The sequence below is a fragment of the Odontesthes bonariensis genome, chromosome 3 (genome assembly GCF_027942865.1).
Source record: "Odontesthes bonariensis isolate fOdoBon6 chromosome 3, fOdoBon6.hap1, whole genome shotgun sequence".
Lineage (NCBI taxonomy): Eukaryota > Metazoa > Chordata > Actinopteri > Atheriniformes > Atherinopsidae > Odontesthes > Odontesthes bonariensis.
The window spans coordinates 20,701,589-20,716,944 of record NC_134508.1 but is presented as its reverse complement, the minus strand read 5'-3'; the positions used below and the strand labels follow the sequence as shown (position 1 = coordinate 20,716,944).

At 40.5% G+C, this 15,356-nt stretch overlaps 2 protein-coding genes across 2 annotated transcripts; both read left to right on the top strand.

Moving 5' to 3' along the window:
• The first annotated feature begins 577 nt into the window (after positions 1–577).
• apof (apolipoprotein F) lies at positions 578–3,475 on the top strand. Its single transcript, XM_075462115.1, has 2 exons — positions 578–659; positions 1,171–3,475. The coding sequence occupies exon 2, from the start codon at positions 1,208–1,210 to the stop codon at positions 2,531–2,533; it is 1,326 nt and encodes a 441-aa protein (XP_075318230.1). The 5' UTR covers positions 578–659; positions 1,171–1,207; the 3' UTR covers positions 2,534–3,475.
• Positions 3,476–4,821: 1,346 nt separating this feature from the next.
• On the top strand, positions 4,822–13,964 carry stat2 (signal transducer and activator of transcription 2). Its single transcript, XM_075460904.1, has 24 exons — positions 4,822–5,006; positions 5,256–5,398; positions 5,500–5,644; positions 5,810–5,905; positions 6,337–6,429; positions 6,538–6,616; positions 6,770–6,849; positions 6,966–7,117; positions 7,306–7,464; positions 7,562–7,651; positions 7,992–8,051; positions 8,149–8,169; positions 8,286–8,379; positions 8,619–8,666; positions 8,755–8,838; positions 8,986–9,084; positions 9,183–9,318; positions 10,415–10,467; positions 10,772–10,857; positions 11,391–11,527; positions 11,665–11,853; positions 11,979–12,033; positions 12,192–12,283; positions 13,269–13,964. Exons 2-24 carry the CDS (start codon positions 5,268–5,270, stop codon positions 13,487–13,489), a joined length of 2,400 nt encoding a protein of 799 aa, XP_075317019.1. The 5' UTR covers positions 4,822–5,006; positions 5,256–5,267; the 3' UTR covers positions 13,490–13,964.
• Positions 13,965–15,356: the final 1,392 nt, after the last annotated feature.

Here is a 15,356-nt window from a genome sequence, read left to right as displayed (position 1 = left end):
TGAATAGGATGGGCTTTACCCAGCATATCTTTGTTCAAGGTTTTAAAGAAGTCTTTTCTCAAAGGGAGCACATCATGACATGTTAGGATCTAAAATAAATTGAAGAGGGAAAGGGGATGGATTCTCAGAAAAGATACATCCCAGAAATGTCGTGTTTTGTATTCCATGTTGTGAATAAATCCAGCCTTTACTTTAAATAGCCCCGATTTCCTCGCTTCACTTCTTGGCTGTAAAAGAGATAAATTTGCTCACGGCATGAGAGGAGATTTCTTTCAAGTATGTGGGTCACAAACAAAACCTACCGACTGCGTGAGAGGCAGCAGAGGGACCGGGGGGATGAGAGGATAGCAGGAGAGACAAACAAAACTGCTTTAGAACACATGGACTTTACCCACGTGAATCAATATTCAGGCCCTGGTCTCCCTGTTGAGCAATGAGGCCAAAGACAAGAGGGAGCTGAAAGACAGATGATACAAAGGGAGGGCTGTGGGATGTCATGTGTAAAGAAGGAGATTCTCATTGGAGGCAAAGAGAGAGAGAAGATTCCTATATGCATGTTTTGAGAAAAGAAGAAAAAGGAACAGACGTCCTTCATTTTGAGGCCATCTCGCTCAGATGCGCTCTGGACTTTAGGACGGCAGCTGTGATTATTGTAGAAGGTACGTGTGGGACAAACCAGATGAAAAAAAATAGCTTGAATTTGACAGTTGTGTGGAAAACTAACATTTCTATTGCTAGTTGTAGTCAGCAGGAAAAACAAGGTACTGTCAAATATTTCAAGTCATGGCTTCACAGTGTATTCCTCTTTCTTGCATTGCTATCGAAAAGTCATATGCAGAGAACCCTTCTATATTTATAGTTCTCCAGATATTACGTTATAAGTTGAAATGGGTGGAAGATATTATGTTCTAATCTAATTTCACCAAACATTTGATCTTTTTAGAACTGCTTGCAAAACCAGCTACGCTTACAATTTTTTTGGTGTTTGCGGCAGAGAAGCAGGTTAAAAAAAACTGTTGCAAAGACCAGGTGGATATTAACACACAGTGATTGCATAAATATTGCATAAATAAAAACTTGTCTGCAAAAGTATTGTTTGATAATTACGCCAAAGAACTAATTGTATACGCTGTCAGCTTGAGTTTGAACTTTTTTTTCTTTTTTCTTTAGTGAAGTGGCTTAAGAAAAGATCGCTTTAAAGAGTGGGATGATGTCCTCCAAGTTGAAGTGGCTGATTGTGATCCAGCTTCTGCTGAATGAACAGGCCCTGTGCAGAGTCCCACTTCCTTTGGTGCAGAGCAAAACTCTGCTTCCAGGAGCTCGCGCTCATGAGGAGGCAGAGACAGCCAAACAGGAACATCAACCTCTCCTGGGATCCAATGCTCTGCCTGCTCTCTTATCTGCGGAAAAATCTGGACCCGATTCACCGGTTTCGCAAAAACATGAGAGGGTTCGATTTGCTCGACGTATAACATCGATCCTTAGGGCAAGGCTTCAGGGGCAGATTAAAAACCATCTCCAAATTCAGGGAAATGTCAGCTGTGAGGAACTTCTGTCTGCAAGCACTGTGGATGATCCATTATCTTCAGTGTTTCCTCAGGAGCTGCTGGGTCTCACTTTAGTTCCCGTGTTGGTGGTGGCAGGCTGCCCAAAGGAGGCTCGGACCCTGGTGCTGAAGCTGTACGACATGCTGGGAGAAGTTGATACAGATGAGCTGCTGATGGAGGTGGAGGCTCTCATACGGCAGAGAATAAGCAAGTCAGCATCTACACCAGCACCCCCATCAGCAGCACTACCCTCAGAGAGAGATGAAGCAAGCCACCATATAGATGCTGTGATGTTTAATATTGAGCAACTTGTGCTGGTGGGAGAAGCCACCTCTATACAGGAGGGCCATTGTGAGGGTTGGACCAGGGTGAATGGAACCATACTGGTGGGAAGAGCTGTGGAAGGAGCCATGGGGGGACTGGAGGAGGCTGTGAGTAGCTGTGAGAGACTGGGGCTGCTGTGTGCTGGTGTGACCAGCGGTGGGCATCTCACACCTGGGATGTACCAAGCAGTGTTAAAGAAAGGGAGCCGCATTTTTCTATCCACATCTCCTGAGTCGGAGTGCTGGATTCGTCAGTGCAGTGCCGAGGATGAAGTCTTGATCCCCGCAGCCTCAGGTCAGCGGATGAAGCGCAGCCCCCAGAGGAACTGCATCAACAAAAATGAGGAGCGCGTGTACAATGTAATGGAGTGGATCCCTGGAGTCAGCACCCTCTACAACCTTGGCACCGCTGTGTACTACGCCTCAGTCAACTGCTCCGCTACAGCCAAGGAGAGAGCCATCCTCAGTGCTGTTGACCTTGGAACTGATGCCCTGATGGTTGCTACAGGTGGGACTGCTGGGGTGGCGGGCTATGCTCTGGGTGCAGGGATGAAGACTGGTGTGAAAGCTGGAGTCAGGTATCTGCTCAAATCCATGAAGAAAGAGGACGACGTGCTGGTGAACCAGTTCAGCTGGGAGGAGGGCGTCATGACCATCCAATAGATTGAAGAATTGATAAATCAGCTTCTGCAGTTTTTGAAATTAGTACTGCCATACAATTTTAAAGCGAGAAGATCTGTATTTGTTAGCTGACATATTGGCAAAGAAATAAACAATAATGTGATGATATCTTATCTTGATTACTTGAAAATATCCTAAGTTGATGATAAAGTTTACGTTGTTTTCGTCTGTGTGGTTGTTCACACTAATTTCATTTACACAGAGTTTAGCACAAAAAGCCATGCTAACAATTTGATGAGAATTCATGTAGAGTAAATTGTCTACACACCTAATTAACTATAACCATAGAAAATAAGCTTTAAGCCATTCTTTAGAAATGTTTGTGTATGGTGAAAAGGTATCTGAACAATTTATCATCAATGCTGAACAACTGGTCTCAGGAAGCTAAACCTTCAACTTTTCATTTAGCATTTTATCAGTGTGTTTCCTCTGTTTATAACCAGGGACAGTAGATTCATTTTTTGTTGTCTTTGTTTTACAAGGTTTGTGGTTTAAATGCTGATAAATTGTATATGACATTTGTCTTCATATTTTGAAGATCAGCGTGCCAATTCAGTATCTTATCAAAGTATTTATTCCTGAAGCTTGTTTTTGGGGGCAGCTAAAAAGTCTGCACATCTCAAGAAAATAAACACATTGAATCATGTTTTCTGTACAGGGTGATCACACGTTTCAAGATACTAACTGTTTATCACACACAGTGAAGTGAAACTGCATAGATTAAGGCTGGGGTAAAGTTTTTTTTGTGTTAATATGGAAACTTATCATCTGAGGCACTGAAGTAACCTCATGGAAAAATACACGATTAGTACACAATGCCATATGTGAAGAATACCATCACCACAAAAACAAATGCAATGCCTGCTTACTCAGTCTCTTTTCCAAGAAATGCAACATGTGTTATACATTACGTGGTGTCTCAAATAAAGACGAAAGTCCTCACAGGCCTTTTCCGTAAATTTGTTTTTTCACATCTTAAACCAGAACAAAAGAAAAAATAGCTAAGCTCTCATTTTCTGCTTCCGATTGCCGTAACTGAGCACTGCGAGCTCACAAGTCAATGTGAATGTCTGGTGAGGCCTACTTATTAAATGAGCCAGCTTAACAAATCCACAAGCCAACTATAAAAGTAACAATACATCACATAAGTTCTTTTTTCCTTCCATTTTTTTCCGTGTGAACACACAATATATCTAACTTGTTTGATGACATGGAACTATAGCAACATACTCTACCTGGTGACTTTAAAAATCATAATTGATCATTTTTCAAAAAACATTTTAAAAAGCAGGACCATTAACACCAAATTTACACTCACCATAACAAATGTTAAAAGATAAGTCAAATTATGAACTCTTTGACGTGTTAAGTGCGACATCTACTGGTGAGAGCGGAAATTGAAGGGACGGATACAACGAATAAATATAACAACAAAAGGTATGATTGTACTTGCTGGGTGGATAAAAAAAGAAAGAAAAAACCTACTTATTCTTTTAAAATCTCTTTAAACAGACAAAGATACATTTAACAAAACTGTTATATATATATAAATAAGACCGTATACCGTCATTTTTTGAAGGCGTGGTGGAAACACATTATTATTTAGAATAAATATCAAATGAACATGTCGCCACCTATAATATCATAGTACTTGACAATGTGCAACTTTACATATTTAATCTCACTGTTAAATCGGGAAACAGTCCGATTTTTTTGTCGAACAATTGCATTATCTTTTTTTTTTTTACTAACATGTGATCTTTGTATCCTGTGATAAAATTCTCAGTTAGGTTTGAAACAACAAAGTATTTAGTTAAGTGCTCGTTGTTAGATATGCAGCTCAGGAAAAAGTAACCCGCTGGTTTACGCGTTAAGTACTCCAAACAACTCGGACATCAACACTGTAATTTTTTACAATACACATTTTTTTCTGTGTTATGTGGGTGGATCACATGCTCCATTTTGATTAATCGCTTTCTCAACGTCATTTCTTGGAAAGTTTCATAGCAATGAGGCCGTAAGTTTCTATTTTGTTCACCCCGCCCCTCACAACGGACTGACGTAAAAATGCACCAACGGAGCGCGGCTTTCTCTGAACACGTCAACCAACCAAGTATGAGCTCTGAGCTCATGAGGAAACCGAGAGAGACTTGAACTGACATTTCGGCTCCCGTAACTTCTATTAAGGCAATGACATCGGAGCCAAAATGGCGCCGAGACCTGTCAGCACAGAACCATGTAGGCGGGATTAGGATGTGACCAATGAACGAGCGAGTGAGGTGAAACGACGAAGGAAATACAATTCACACGCCTGCTCACTCTTGGCAGTTGTTTTGTTTTACCCACGGTAGATAATAGCTGCAGATCTTTTGTAAAGACCTAAATAAGAGCAAACTATGCAACTATTTTAACTCAACAGTTGGCTACGGATAATTTCTACGCACCGACAGCAAAGGTGAGTAAATGATGGTAGCTGGAGCCATGTCCGCGGTGTTGACAGTTTTTTTTTTTCTGAGACCTTGCTGACCTGCTATTAAAGTGAATTAAAGTCTTCGCCTTTTAGTAGTTGAGACTCGTAACATGCTGTTTTTGCCCTACAGGAATATTCATTGTCGACAGGTCGTTACCCAGTAAACAAAGATATTGCTGCTCACGTGAAACTAAATCTCAGCCTTTAGTTTCTGTGCTTGTTGGTGTTTCCCAGATCAGAATCAGGATGGCACAGTGGGAAAGACTGAGGCAGCTGTCTGCAAGTTACACTCAGCGGTTACATGAGCTCTACGACAGGGATGGTTTGCCAATGGATGTTCGGCACTACCTGTCAGCCTGGATAGAGAAGCAGGAGTGGTACTGTCCCTGTTGCCACTCGGTCAACATCATTGAAATAATACCTCAAATGTGGCCGTACACGAAACTCTCCCATCTGTATCCTGTTCTTGTTTTTCCAGGCAACGAGCAGCAAGGGACTACGACCTGGCTATGGTGCTCTTCCAGGTCCTGCTGGAGAATTTGGATATTCAACACAGCCGCTTTGTTCAGGAGGTGTCATTTTTACAGCAGCACAACATCAGACGCTATAAACAGAACTTCCAGGTTTGTAAAACAGTAACACGGCTGAGTGACAAATTGTTTCAAATGAAGAGTGTCGTGGCTCGTGTAAGACGAGCACACTGCATCACTGCTGTTGTATCTCTAATCATGTTGGCTGTGGTAATGATTTCTGCTTCCTTGTTTTGACTTTTATCTCCACCTGACCAGAGGTATCAAGATGAGCCCTGCGCTTTGGCGAGCATTATCCTGTGGTTTTTAGAAAAGGAGAAGGAAATCCTGGCCAGTGCCGATCTGGCTGAACAGGTTGGTTCAATGCCCCATTAACCAGCAAAAATGTATTTTTAGATGGCACGTGCTCTGTTGCATAATTCATGATATCGGCAATCCACATAAAGCAGTTATACTCGGTGCTACTAAAGAATGTCACGAATCATATGTTCATGTTTTCGCTGTTTATGTTGATACAACTCATGGTCAGCCAACTGAATATGTCTGCTTCCATTTGTGCGGCACTTGTTTAGAAGGAGACTCGTGCACTGAGTCTCAGTGTGTGGGCTAAAAGGGAAGATCGCTCAGCCTTGTATTGATACTGTTTCAACTGCCACTCTTATTCACACTTACTCCTCTGTCTTCAACAGTATTACCCAGTTTCACACCTGGGAGAGGAAAGACATCTGTGTATCTGCTCACCCTACAGTCTTTCTTCTTTTTTTTTTTTTTTTTTTTGGTCTTAGGTCCAGTTTTTGCATGTTGAGCCGGAAGCCATGGAGACCAGCTGTCAGCAGGACCTTGAACGTAAAATGGCCGGCCTGAGAAATGATGTGCAGGTGCAGATGAAAAGTACTTTGTGGTGTTATGTTTGCGCTCTATGGATAAAACGTGTCACATGTCGTTCATACTTTTTTTTTCTCTTCTCTGAACCTTTTGGGATCCAGTGTCTGGAACATGCAATCATTTGTTTGGAAGAGCAGCAAGACGAGTTTGATTTTAAGTATCAAACTCACAATATGGAAGGTGAGCTCATGAAAGAGTTCTGGTTCCATTTGCATTCTCTGATGATGAGTAATGAGATGGTCTGAATCACAGCCTCATCTTTTTTTCTCGTTTTGGTCTTTTTTTTTTTTTTCACATGGAAACTCTCATCCCACGATGGAAATTGTCACGCAGCTGTGGTAGACGAGGCCCTGAAGAGGGAGCAGGTTAAAGTGCTTCAGTCACTTGTCAACAGACTGAATGATTGTAGAAAGGTATGGAGCCGCTACTGTTCTCAAACTGCACCGTTGTCACTTTGGTTAAGTGTCCGTCTACTCTTGTGTATTTCCTCTGTATAAAAACAAGTCTGTCCAATAAAATCCCTTTTTAGAGCACGCTGTCAGACCTGAGCAAGCTTCTGGACCGGGCCGAGGACCTGATCAACCTGTTGGTGAAGAAGGAGCTCGTGGAGTGGCTGAGGAGGCAGCAGAAAGCATGCATTGGCGCTGCAGACAATGACTGCTTGGATCACCTGGAGAAGTGGTGCGCTCATCTCCACCCGCTCCACATCCGTTTTCATGTGTGAAGTCGGGGCAGAAATTGTTACGCAGTCCTAGCGCTGGAATTGGAGACTTCCACCTTTTCCACCGCCTTATTTAAAGGTTTTGCTTGAAGTTTTTTCCATTTTCTGAGACCTACTTTAAACGTCCTCTTCTCCTCTTCTTTTCTAGGTTCACCTGTGTGGCAGTGTGTCTGTTCCAGGTGCGGGAGTTTCTGAATAAGCTGGAGGAGCTGGTAGGGAAAGTGTCCTACGACGGTGACCCCATAAAGGCCATGAAACCCAAACTGCAGATGAGAGCTGACAATCTTCTTAAGGACTTAGTCAAGAGGTCTCTTTTTAAACCGAAGTTGATCATATTTTCCTGCTTTTGTTGGATTTCATTGAGAAATGCGCTGACGTTACTGCCTGTTTGTTTGTGTATGAAGCTCCTTCGTGGTCGAGTCTCAGCCGTCCATGCCTCAGGGGAAAGGACCTCTGGTTCTACGCACAAGTGTTCAGTTCTCTGTCAAGACCAGGTCAGTGTTGCACTAGCTTGTAATGTAACCGCTGGTTAAGCACTGGTTAAAAACAGAGCCGCGATATGTGAAAGAGTGCAGCGTATGTTAAACCACACAAGCAGAGCAACACACTGGGTTTTGGTGAAGCTGCACCCAGTTTACTTGGACAGGTTTGGATTGTTGTTCAGCACTAAAACATTGCAGCTTTTCTTCAGTAACGATCGGATGAGACTGTTGATTATTTATTGCATTTGTTTTTAGGATTACATGAAATGTGACTTTGATCCTTTTTGTTCAGTGTCTGTTTGTTCATGTTTTCACATTTTGCTCATATCTTACGCTGGACTTTGTGTTTCAGACTTCTTGTTAAGTTCCCTGAACTTAACCACTCCATGAAAGTGGATGTATCCATGGACAGGTGAGATTTAGAGATTTTTAGACCTTGAGTAATTTTCACTTCCCACAGAATTAACCGACAGTGCTCCCTGTTATCTTTTTCTTATCCTTGAAATTAGGGAGGCTCCTAACATCAAAGGGTAAATTATTATTATTATTATTTTTTTACTCCAGCTTCCATATTTATGCAATATTTCCAGAAGAGCTGAATTCACCCATGATGTGCATTTGTTACTAAAACCTGCTCTGTTTGTAGATACCGACGTTTCAATGTCCTTGGAAGCAAAACCAAAGCTTTGAACATGGCTGAGAGCCAGAGTGGAGGCATGGTGGCAGACTTCAGACATCTGGTGAGTGATAATTATTTGGAAAAGAAAACAAACATCCCTTTAAAACATCTCAGTAAATGCTTAACAATGATTAGATTTGAAGCTTTTCATAGCTTTTCATTTCTTTGACTCATTTAGATATTCGTGTTGTCAAGCACACAGATAAATCAGACTCTGGCGACCAAAATCAAGTTTTCAGCGATTAAATTCTGGTGATAATCTCATGATGTGAGAGTAATTCTGTGCACTGTTGTCTGTAGAGTCTGAAGGAGCAGAAATCTGGAGGTGGTGGAAAGGGAACCAGTGACGTGAGTTCAAGATGCCTTCCCTGCTGATGATTTAATGCAGGAATCCTTTCTTCAAGGTGTTGAGTGTGCTTGTGTTTGGCGTTAACAGATTTCTCTGAGTGTAATGGAGGAGCTGCACATCATCTACTTCAACACTCAGTTTGAGTTGAAAGGCTTCTCAGTCGAGTTGCAGGTAAAGTTTCTTGTACTTTTCTGCAGCTGGCTTCACAAAAAGCTCTCTTTGTTCGTAATGTAGATTAGTCATGATACATTTGATATGAAAATTCTGAGACAATTCTATTTAGTTTTTTGATTATGGGACCTGAATCAAACTTTGTAGGCCTCCTCCCTTCCCGTGGTCATCATCTCCAACTCCAGCCAGCAGCAGAGTGCTTGGGCGTCCGTCCTCTGGTTCAACATGCTCAGCCAGGATCCCAAGGTGAGAGTTCACCTACTTTAACACGGACTGCTAAACATCTTAAAGTTGAGCCATCAGAGCTGGATTTTGTGTTACTCTGTCAATGTGTTTTTTGCCAGGATGTCGTGTTCTTCGCCAACGCTCCTGCAGCCCCTTGGCCGCAGTTTGGAGAGATGCTGAGCTGGCAGTTTCTCTCTGCCACTAAACGTGGTCTAAATGATGATCAGCGGCAAATGATCGCAGTCAAGCTCTTTGGTAAATCATTCTGTCGTATTCTTTATTTTATTGCCTGATCGTGTTTGGGGCTACGTTTCTCTGTGAATCAGTCTGAACCTGTTTGCCTGTGAGTCAAACGCCATACCAGGAAACACGCCTTGGTCTGAGAAGTTGCTGAATTTATTTGCTTTTCACAATGCTCTCCCTTGCATTTCAATGTTGCATCACTTTTAATCACAAGAAGCTTGGTTAAAAAAAACTTTTCACTGCATCGCAGTCTTGGGCTTTTCAAATGTTACTGAGTAAGCAAAGAAATTCCACAAATAAAGGCAAACGCCTTTATTCATGTAAACTGCTATTTTTAAGAGGTTGGCTCGTTTCCATGTTGTTAGTGACTTATCCGGAGCATTTCTGCCTTGTTTCTACACACCTGATTGAACATAATGAACAACCCCTATATTTTTTGATTTGATTTGATAACACTTTATTTGTCCCCGAGGGGCAATTTAAAAGGCATAAGAAGCAGCATCATTAAAAAAAACTAAAACAAACAACACTAACTATAATCTCTGATAGGTGTGCAAAATTGTAGCATAGTTTTGTTTTTGTTTTATTTTTTTACCCCTCAGGAATTTGCCTCAAATATGTTTAACTTTTGCATTGAATTGCAGAGCGACTCCACTTAGTTGCAGGAAGTTTGATGACAGAAGTAGTGAACAAACTACCAGCATGACAAGATGTTAAAACACACTCGTGGTTAGTTTCAAATGAAAAATCGACCTAACTTATGTTTAACATCAGATGGATTGATCCGAAGTGGTTCAGAATGAGCAAATCAAACGGCACCGACGGATGTGTGATGACATGTCACTCTGAGAAATGCTTAGAAACAGCACGACTACTTCATTGAACTGACTTGACAAAAGTGATAAAACGCAGCCTAATAGTTGCTTTGTACTGTGGAAAAATGTTTTCATGTTATTGGATTTCAACTTTGGACACATCCAGCAGACTTGAAATGTTACATCAGAGTGATCTGTTTATGATGTCTGCAGAGTATAACTCAGTCGCCTTAAGTTTTTTTTATTACAGGTAACGGCAGTTGACTCTTCTTTCTTTCTTTTTATTCTGCCAGGCAAGCAGAAGAACTATGACACCTGCAAAGTAACATGGTCAAAATTTTGCAAGGTAATAACGTGGAATCCTAGAAAATCTGGTTGAAAATGGCACAACGCAATCCCTTGATGCGTTGATATGCGTATGTGTTATCTTGGCGTGCACATCTGTTAATCTATGACTGTGGGAAACAAACAACTGACAGTGTACAGTATATTATATGATTAGAAATAAGATTGATATATAACCACAATATCAGGATATTTTCAGGTACGATTATTATGTCTCGCGCCATATTAACCTTGTTCAAAGTGACTTATTGTCATGGATTATTTGCCACGTTTGTTTTTGGTATTTATGAGTGCTTGTGTTACAGGAAAACACTCCTGACACTTTCTGGGTGTGGTTTGATGGTATCCTGGTGATGGTGAAAACATTCCTTGAAGACCTTTGGAGGGAAGGGTTAGTATGCTGAACACTGTCACTTCTTGACTTCATAGAGAGCAGTACTACCCCTGCCATCGAATGTGGCGTAGCAGAAAAAAGTGTTACCAAACTTGAAGCGCTGCACTATGGTTTAATGGTTAATTGTCTCTTTTTGTGTCTTTTTTTTGGTGTGTTTTTTGTTTTTTCTTCCCCATCAAGCATTTACAAGCCTTGTCTTGTATCTACTATTTGCACACCTAAATCCCTAACAGTTAGATATCACTACTGAATGCGTTGGGTTGACTGTCAATAGTGCATGGAGATGCATCGTGATACTGAAAATGAATTTCTTACAGGCAGAATTATGTCAGCATTCACTGATCCAAGAAGTTCTTTGTAGGCCTGCACAGATTTTAGCTTAAAGGCTTTTATCGCACTAACGACAGTTCCAGACTAATGCCAGAAAAGGACAATTGGGAGTTCCAGCTCATGTAAAGATTGTGGTTTTATCAATGTAGTGTTTAAATTTAAGTGCTGCGTCTGAGGAAAACTTTTTATCTGAACTGCAGCCTCATCATGGGTTTCGTGAGTAAAGGCAAAGAGAAGTCACTCCTGAAGAAAATGAAGAGGGGTACGTTCTTGTTGCGCTTCAGTGAAAGTGTCATCGGAGGAATCACCTTCTCCTGGGTGGAAATCACCTCGACTGGTGAGATAGTTGGTTTTTTGTTTACCCTCAAACAGTGTGAAACTTTTGCTCTGCAGACAGAAATAATTTTGCGCAGCTGCCTGTCACATTGGTCTTTTTTTTATTTCATTCATAATTTTCACGTTTCTTTTTTCTAGGTGAGCCTGATGTAAAGACTGTCCAGCCTTTCACCAAAGTTGACCTCTCCCAGATCCCCTTTCATGAAATTATCAGGAATTACCAGATCTTAGAAGCTGAAAACGTCCCAGAAAACCCTTTACTCTACCTGTACCCCAACACACCAAAAGACAAGGCGTTTGGAAAGTACTACTCTGAAAAGACCGGAGGTATTGAGAAATACTTTCTTTCACTCGAATATTTTTGGAAAAGAGATGGTCCCAAACCGCAAGTCGTGTTTCTCTCTTATTTGAATGTCCTTGCAGAAATCTCATCTTAACGCATTCTGTTTCAGATGACAGTCCGTACATTAAGTACATCAAAACCAAGCTGGTATTTGTTTCAAAAGAGTAAGTACATATCTTATTTTCGTTAAGCTTGATTTAGCTGGTCTGACTTGTTTGAATTAAAAAGAAAAACTCCTCCCTTATAGTCTACAAACTAAATCTCAAAAGTAGAGCACCCACACCCTTATTTATGTAATCACTGTCTGTCATTGGTCGCGTAGGAACACACTGGAGGCCAGGTCACCCTTGCCCTGTGACATATCACAGGGTGAAGGCCTGGAGCCAATGAATGGCCTGAGTGGAGAGGCAGCTGGTGAGTCATGGCTCTCCTTGCTGTCCAATCCAGTCCAACAAATCGCTCTCCTGTAATCAAAGACCTCTGTCACTAACTCTAGTCTGGGATCAGTGGGGAGCATGGTGTACTGTATGCAGTGCATGTCTGGTGACAGCTTTTATATTGTGAAATTTCTGACTAATACCTCACGGCTGCTTCTGCTGCATGCACATGCGCTGTAGTCTGCTGCACTCAGGAAATCTCCCAGCTGCGGAGGTGTCTTGGTTGTGCACACTGGTTACTAACTAATTGATGCATTTTTAAATTTGTTATTTCGATCTGATGTTTTTTCTGTAGTACTTCGTGGAAATTAATACAGCATTTTGTCATAATCGAACAAAACTAGCAGCAGTGATCAGCCATGGAAATCAAAAATGATTTCAGTAGGGAATTAATTGTTATAGTTACCGCTTTTAATCTTGCATTGATTGAATGAAGTTTGGGAAAGTATTTCCTCATTTTAAGTCAAGTAAATCCTTGTACCATTTTTGGAAATGCAGATTATCAAGTGGCTGCACAATAATCAATAAAGTGTTGAGCTTGACTATTTTCTGATTATAACTGATTTCTTCTAGAGTCACATCTGACTTTGGCGACTCTTTAAAGCCACAAAATACCCATGAACATGTCTGTAAGTGAGCTGAGCTATGCTAGCATTGTATTGATCTTCTTATCTAATGTGATGACTTGAAGGGAAAAAGTTTACACATATGACCCAAAGTATTATGCTATTTCTTTATGGATTTAAAAAACGGCGCGCATTTTAGCTTTGGTGCAGTTCAACGGAGCAATTGCATAAAAACAGAAAAGACGAGATGAGAACGTACATAGACATTTTCTGCTTCAGTGCACATGACACTTTTATCACTTTCATTTCCCCCATGAAAGCCGCACCGCTAATAAATGACACAGTCACAACAACACAGAAACAACTTTGTCTTTTTTTTTTTACCACTTCCCTCAGAACAAGATGAGGATCCTCATCCTCTGCAGGAACTGGAAACACTTCACCCTGATCCCATGCTGGGTAGCTCCACTGAACCCCAAGATGAAGATTTAATGATGTACCTCAACAACCCCAACAACTTTCCCAACTTGGATTTCCTGCAAAATGAGCAGCCTGACTTCAGCCTCCCAGGATTTCACTTTTTACCTCCACAACCCTGTGGAAGCATTTATCAGTAGCTGTCAATATATTTTAAACAAATCACTGTATGCCACTCATAGTCAGCTTTAGTCTTTGCATATTACATTATAACATACATACAAAAAAAAACAATTGTAACTTGGTTAGCAAATTAAGGATCAACATAATAGTTTGCTAGTAATTCCCTTGCCATGTAACAGACCATCTGATAATCCTGGTAGTTGATATATGATAAGTTAACAGAATAGAATGAATGAGCTGGACTCGCATCCTCTGTAGATTTTGGTACCCCATTTCTTTTTGGATTTTAGAAAACTGACCATGGAGAGAGCGGATGTGATCCAGCACTGTACACCATATCGCATGAGCTGCCCTTTATACATCGTCCTCTTTTGTGAACCCGAGTAGAAGAATTGCATTGCAATGCAACACTTCTCTGGTTCAATTATATGTGCTTTTGTATTAACCTGCTCATTTAAGTCAAATAAAATATTATCACTGTGAAAAGGGAAATTTCTCTCTTTGCTGTTCATTACCAACAAACTTTTAAATGAATTTAATTCAAGTTTTTTTTTTTTTTATAATGTATTTTTTTTTTAAAACGTCATTACTGAAGCCCTTCTTAAAGTTGACCTGACCCGCTGGAGGCTGTAACTTTCAAATGTGCAGATGAACTCACTGCTGAGGTACAATGTTGTTTGCAGTGTTGGGTTGTAATTAGGATTAATTAACAGTTAATCAGTCGGTCAACAGTAAACTGATAAGAAATTTAGCAGCTCGAAATGCTGAATGTTCTTTCTCATACCAAAGTAAATTCTTCCCCTCAGGTTGCAGGGTTTTTTTTTTGTATGAGAACCTGCAACTGTTTATCTGTTTTTGATGATTATTTATGGATGATAGACTTTTTATTTGCCTTTTATTCATGTAGAAAATGGAATTTAAATAGCTCCAGTAAGGGCTCCTCTTGTATTACAAGGGCAAAGTTCATCATTTGCTTTATGATTTAAGAAATAAAAAAGCCGCAGTAAAAACTCAAAACCATAAGAGCTTGAATTAGGCCAACTGGCGTTCTTTTTAGATCCTGAGGACGTTTCACCTCTCATCCGAAAGGCTTCTTCAAGACGATTACCATGACCAGGACGAGTCTTCATCAACAAAACTTAAATAAATACAACTTCCCAAATATATACAGTACCCCTCTATATATATTTCTGCCAGCTCTGTTTTCCTGATGGTAACTTGATTTGAATAACTTTAAAAGCTGAACATCCTAATCGTAATTTCAATGAAGAAAATGTGTAAAATGTAACGTGCAAGAAGAAAATATGTGGAACTTTTTTTTGAGTCACGTCCATTTTTACTTATGAAGAGCAACATTTTAGGATTTCTTTTTTATTCATATGATATCAAAGCATTCCCAAAGTCTTTAGATTAAAGTAGATTTTTTGTAAAACAATGGTTTTATGTGTCTGATATCAAAAACTGACTTGTAATTTATACTCTGTAACTAAATTTCAAAGTAAGCTGACCAGCATGTGCCAGGAACCAACCAAGTGCTGTTCACTATATTCCAAATCCGGTTGGCTCTTGTGATGATCTGAAAGCTGCGTTGTACTGTGTTAAGTCTCTTTGGACAATTAGCTTTCCTGTTGTGTCATATATTGCTGTAATGTTGGTGGTTGCACATATAGAGGTCTCTTTATTGGTCAAAGTGGAGCAACTGATGATTTGTTTCAATATCTGCTGATCAATCTAAACACTCAAGAAATGAACCTTCGACACAACTCAAGCAAACCATATTGACACTTATGTTCATATCACTTCAATCTTTGTATCATTGGTCATGCAGATGAGGTAATACAAAGTTGAGAAACAAGGATGAGTCATAAGTTCCTGAATTATGTA